This window comes from Gastrolobium bilobum, unplaced genomic scaffold (assembly GCF_033153095.1).
Source record: "Gastrolobium bilobum isolate Gb01-03AN ecotype WA unplaced genomic scaffold, APGP_CSIRO_Gbil_v1 utg6770, whole genome shotgun sequence".
Lineage (NCBI taxonomy): Eukaryota > Viridiplantae > Streptophyta > Magnoliopsida > Fabales > Fabaceae > Gastrolobium > Gastrolobium bilobum.
Genome location: NW_026897575.1, coordinates 318215 through 324957, shown reverse-complemented (window position 1 = coordinate 324957; position 6743 = coordinate 318215). Strand labels below are relative to the sequence as shown.

At 32.9% G+C, this 6743-nt stretch overlaps 1 protein-coding gene across 1 annotated transcript; it reads right to left on the bottom strand.

Moving 5' to 3' along the window:
- Positions 1-4898: 4898 nt before the first annotated feature.
- On the bottom strand, positions 4899-6130 carry LOC133308233 (uncharacterized). The gene has a single exon (XM_061508840.1). The coding sequence runs from the start codon at positions 6083-6085 to the stop codon at positions 5486-5488; it is 600 nt and encodes a 199-aa protein (XP_061364824.1). The 5' UTR covers positions 6086-6130; the 3' UTR covers positions 4899-5485.
- Positions 6131-6743: the final 613 nt, after the last annotated feature.

The following is a 6743-nucleotide window of genomic DNA, read 5'->3' as shown; positions in this document are numbered from 1 at the left end:
GCCTTCTTTGAGCTCGTGGTAGTAATGGGAATCGAATTTTGCTTTTCCCCACAGACAACGCTAATGAGTTGTCCGGTGGTGAAGAACCAGGTATAATTTGATATAGGGAAGCTCTTATGACAATGGTATAGACCAAGGTCCTTGAGGAGCTACCCTGACACTATAGATCGTAATACAAGAAGGGGTGGGGGTTGGTGATGCTTCTGAATGCTGGTTTTGGATGTTGGTTCTTCAGTTGGACATAGTAATAGCTCATAAGTTTATCCAACAGTCTCCTTTTCTATGATAGAGAAGGGATATTTATAGGTGATTTTTACAATTAATGTAGTGAGACTTGCATTTAATGATGAGACCGTCTTCTCGTCGTTAGTTGCTTTTTCCTTGATATGTGGTACTACATTGGTTGTGTTTGCCTAAGATGGAGGAGGGTAGGGTCATCCATTTCTGTGGGTAGAAGTGACTTGTGAGGTCTTGAATATAAGTCAAATCAATGGGCCTGAGTCATGGGCCAGTGACTTAGTTGGCCAGAACAGTTTTAATTTAAAATTAAGATTTTTATATGAGAACATAAAATTAAAAAATAAAAATAAATTGTCTTTCCAAATGATATAATTTTTTTTCTTACCGTTTTTGGGCCATAACGATGTAGAAGCTTGATTTCCGTGTACTGTACCAATGATCGGATGAGCTTCATAGTGGATCATTAGCTATTTTTATGTTTTATAATTTTTTTTCTGTTTGTAAATATGATCTATATTTTAAGGTTGACATTGGGCTACCCACACATGTAGCACAACTATACAGTCCAGTTATAAATAAATTTAAGGTCGAGAATGCAAAGAGGTTAGAACTAATGTTGTCAAACTCGAGTTTCTACGTAAAAACAGAAATGGGTAATAGAAACGTAAAACGAAGAAACGACACGAAACGTAAAATTTTTACTTTCTACCACTTAAGGTCAAGATACAAAATTATATATGTGCATGTAAAAAAATATCACATAATGAACATGTGTGTGATACTTTCTACCACTTATCTATCTAAAAAGAAAAATTATTTTTCATAACCAAGTATCAAAATTATAAACAGTGATAATTAACCAGTAATGGATAACCAATATGCTCTAACTACTTTATACACTCTGCGGATTTTGGATCATCGCTCATCAGGATATAGTTTCACTTCTTTCAATGCACATAATGATCCAAAAACAGAAAGCGATTCTTATAGCATAACTTATAATAGAATTGCAGCTTTGTAAGACATAATTATAAAAAACATATATCCAAACAAAAAGATATTAAGATACTTTGAATATGATTTAGGGAAAACGAAAATTAGGTTTAATTTTTTATTTTATTTTTGTAAATCTTTTTTTTTAATTAAATTTTTAGTTTTAATTAAAAACGGTAAAAACAGTAAAAACATAAGTGTTTTTACCGTTTTTAGGTTTTTACACGGCGTTTCTACCAGTTTTTACCAAGGACAGTTTTTACTTGAGTTTTAACACACATCACTTTAGTAAAAACGTAAAAACTTTTTACGTTTTTACACTAGTTTTTGACAACAATGGTTAGAACTCAAACTAAGCACGCCTTTTCGTTCTTATTACAGTTTATTTAATGGGATTAATATTTTTCTGATTTTCTACAAATGTCATTTTGGGTTATAGAAAGAAAGATAGAATATGTTTACTACCAAATATTTCTACTATTAATCTATTATCATTCTAATCATTGTTGGATCTCACTTTCAGCAAATAATCTCTGAAGAATTTCTGAATAGAAAGAAAAAATAAATTTTAATATACTTCTCAGAGTACATAATTATATTAGAGTGATAGTGGATTAGTAGTAAAAATATTTGATAATTAGAATATCCTACCTCATGAAAAAAAATATGCAGGATACTATAGTGAAATTCATAATATAAGAAGAAAGTAATTTTTTTTAAAATATGTATTTTTTTTAAATCCCAAAACAATATCATTTTATGGTTGTTAAAGATAATTTTATCTTCAAATTTTTTGCTTATTCAATTTGTTATGAAAAAAAGAAAAATTTAATTAAAATATAATACTTTAATCGATATATGAAATAATCTAAATATTAGAAAAAAAAATTTAATTTTTTATTATCTACTAAACTAGTAATAATTGTTCACAATATTAAAAAAGGAAATCTTAATAAAATCAGCTCTTTTAAATTTCAAAGCGTATCTTAAGACTTAAATATAGGGAATATTTCAATAAATTGTTATATTATTCTTTTCTTTTTTTTTGGGTGGGTATTTGTTACATTATTCTATCCCGTAGTAAGTATATCAAATAGTGGATTGTACGAGATTTTTAATCATGCGTAATGGAAATGGACTATTGGTTATCAAACAATTAATAACATACAAATAGATGTATTACTTATTTTATTTATACGTTTCTTGAGCTGGTTTTTGTCCTTCTTGTAACGTGATATTCCTTAATTTTTATAAAATTAAACGTATCCTAAGATTTTGTGTGCTTATGTACCCCACACACAAAAAAAATATATATATATTTTATGTACTTGCGCACTATTCATGAACTCTTTCTTTACAAATATTAATATGTTTGTGTTTTAGGAGACAATTACATAAGAGATTCTTGCCATCTTTTTAAATGTAAAATATATAAAAAAAAATTATATAAATTTATGTAATTATTTACTATACAATTTTTGTTAATTTTGTATTAACTTGCTTCATTGGATGGAGCTATTAGCATTTATTTTTTTTCACACTCTTTTATATATACTTTTGATTTTTATTTACTTAATTTCCCTAAAGTATTTTATAAATTAAACTTGTTTTTATTTATTCTATGTTTTCTCTATTCAAGTTTTTTTGTTATTTATTTTTTAAACAAGACATAATGATATTTTTAATATTATATGACAATAGTAAGTATCATTAAATTAAAACATAATGCATTTTAAATCATCTTTTAATGATTATATAATTAAATTATTTAAAGTACTATTAAATAATTACTTATAATAAAAAATATTATTCAACATTTTTAAATGAATTTTATATACTCCATATGTGAACATGTTTACTCCACCACTAATTTCAGTCAAAGAAAATAGAGAAAGCGATGTATTGTATCATCCATGATTCTCAAGACATAATAATAAAAGATATTTTAATTAGTGGTGGCATGGATCATCCCCTCCCAATGACATAGAATATCTTTTGGTCTATTGAATCTCAAATTTTATAATTTGGTACTAAAAACATTAATAATAACAAAGAAAAAAAAACTGTTCCAAGAAAAAGTCCACAAAGTTAAACATGAATATTGTGAAACAATACCCAATTATATATCCACCAACTTTATGTTTTTGTTTTAGTAAGAGAATGCATCTGATAGAATCTACAAAACCATGGTCCCCAAAACAAGTTGCTCCTCTAGGGACAAAATAGTGGCTTCCTTTATGGTCACTGCCAACTCATCCATATGATCGCTAACTGCTTTGACGCGTAACTCCAATTCTCTTATGCTTATCTCTAATTGTACGAGAGCAATAGTTTATTAGATAGAATCATAGAATTTACATAACTAGCGTTAAATACAGCCAAAGCATACATTAGATTAGTTTGATGTCAAAGAAATCAAGCTCTGAAGCGGAACCTACGATCATTATAGTTGTGATTTCCTAGTTCAGAGCAATTAGCTGAACTTGAATATCATAATTGATCTTTTTTTTTTTTTTTAATTATAATTGATCTCTTTGTTACTTTAGTTGATAACTAGTGCTTGTTGGGTTGGAACATATCTTTATGTGAGCTAATTGGTGGACCTTTCTACTACCTAAGTAAACATCAAGTACTGGTGCGTTGGAACATCAAAATTTGAATGACCAAATAATATGGATCCACTTAATTTGTTTCTCATAAATTAAAGACGAAGGTATTGGAGCACATTTTGGAGTAGGTACTTTCTTACCAAAAAGATAAATATGAGGGGAAATAATAATGGTAAGATTAGTATAAATTAATTATTTTTTGTCATATTTGATAAAATACGTGTACTCAGTACCACTGAAAATATTTTCGCTTTCATGCCCTTTCATGATAAAAGTAATAATTATTTGAGGGTTATTGCCTTTTTATCACGACTCCAGCAGCATGCTATTCCACAACCCCTTCATTTGGCATATATACCAAATTATCATTTAGCCCTTCAATATGTTTTAAATTAAATTATACACTTAATTCTCACTAAATATAAAATATAATTCTCACACGCCCAATCAACAAGTCCATTAAACCATTGTACATTACTATCTCTCTGAGGTATATCAGGATGTTTCTCATTTCTCTTCTTAGTTTTACGTACATGACACATCTTCGTTATAATTGATGTTATAGATAAGTTTGAATTCAAAATGATATGCTTGACATAGTGGCACCAGGAAGTTAAGATCAGCACCATTCATTGACAGTGTCGACATTTCAAAAATGACATGAATCCATAATAGAAAGGCACCCCACCCCACCCACACACTCACACTCTTTTGAAAGCTCATCAAGCTTATCCGCTTATCCTCTCCGCAATGGGCTCCTTTCACCATAGGCTCAGTTTTATGTCTATGTGACAAACAAATTTATCTGTTTTAAAAGCAAAAACCATATTCCCTATTTTTTAATAATGAATACTATTGATAAATAACTTTTTCTTCCCAATATTATTTTGAATACATTGTTAATAGAGATGTTAAAAAAAAAAAAGAGAGAGAGACAGAAAAATTATGCAAGTTTTTTCTGTTATAAAAAGTTATTTTAACATGTCAAAAATAGTTTTTTCAAGTATAGCTGGTCATTGTAAAGTTATTAATTAGTTTTGTTTGACGAAAAAAAGAACTCAAAGAAAAGTACAAATACAGGACGGTCGAGATACGTATCTCACGCAAGAAAACAAATACAAGAGGAAGAAGAAGAAGAAGAAAATGCACGGGAGTACAGAAACCCAGACGGCAAGACATAACGGAATGTTGACGGAACGAACGCCGGCGAGAAAGAAACAAAACAGAGAAACAGAGAAATTGAGATAGAAAAGAAATTGGACGACGTAACGAAAAATCTTGGATGAATCAAGTTCAAATTTCGAATTGAAGTTTTACTTCAATTTTGAAGTGCGTACTAGTATATTTTTGATTTTTAATTATTATTTTTTTCGTGAAATTAGGTGCAAAAGCTTCAATCATCGCCATCAATGGCAGCCACTTTTTCGCTTGCATTCTATTCTATATTATATACACACACAAGAACGAAACGAAGCATGTCGAAAGTCCACATCCACCATCTTCGATAGGATTTCGGTTCTCGGAGTAACAAAAAAACTAGTCCGTTCCGAATCGCCGGCGAAGTCGCCAGATCTTAATTTGTTTCCACCGAGTTCGCAGCCATCCGCGGCGGCCGGAGCTACTCGTTCACGAATCTTCTTCCGCTATGACATGACGGAGAGCCTGCTCGGTCGCGGACAGAAGTCGCCGCGCCGCCGCTGCTGGTGCGACGATGGCCGGATCAGCACCGATAAGGCTCTCTTCACGAGATCGCCCTCGACGCCGCGGATTCTCACGAGCGAGTTCGTCATCGCCGACCTCCGAGCGTTGAGGCGGTGCGGCGAATACGACGGCGGCGATCGAGAGCCGCAGCTCTTGTGGAGGCTGCAGCGGAAGGAGCCAGGGTGTGTTGAGGGCGAGCACATGCAGGTTCGCTTCTGTTGGTGGCTCCGACGTTTGACCGCCTCGCCGGTGCCGGTGCCGGTGCCGGCGTTGGCGACGGAGATGGAACGGTTAGAGGAAATAGAACGGTCGAGGGAGAACCGGACAGAGTGAACCGAACCGGACGAACCGCAGAGATTGACACGTGTGGGGGAGATGGAGCGGTGGAAGAAAGTGGCTGAGCGAGACGAGAAGCTTGAAGTTGAGGATGCAAAGGCGGTGGAAGAATAGGATGCCGGCGGTGGTCGGGAATTGCAAAATCTGCCGGCCGGCGAGAGTGATCGTAGAACTGGTCCGCTTGATTTTCTAGAATATGCCGCCATTTTAGAGAAAGAAGCGTAACATAGAGAGAGAATGTAAAAGCTATCGACCATCTGGTTTGGCAAACATTGTTTCACTCTAACTATGTATATATAGGAATTTTGAATGAATGGAAAAAATTGGTGGAAGATGGTGATATTTTGGTTATTTTGTGATTGGGGTTTTAACTTCTTTGTATTTTCGTTGGTGACCCTTACTTTGCATATCTTATCTTTGGCCATACATGATGGCAAAAAAATTAAAATAATGTAATTAATTAAAATAATTATGCATTTAATGCTGTTTTGTTAAAAATTACATATCTGTTGCACAATGAGACGCCTTCTTTGGGCGTCACATGTGACGCCCAAAGAGGGCGTCTCAAGTGCAACCTATATATACCCCACTTTCTTTTTTTCACTCCTTACTCATTTACCTCTCCAACCTCTCTCTAACCGCGGTTCGTAGCGAAGCTCTGCCAACGTAGGTAAGGTCATAATACCTCATATGTATACATTTAAATTACAGTGCTAGTTAGTAATACATGTTAGGATTGATTGTATATTAGAGACTTGGAACATTAGGATAGTCACTTAGAAATTTTGTGTCATGCTATGAATGTTGTAATGATATAGTAATATTATTATTCGCACCACCTTGGTAAAAAAGCATACGATTCCT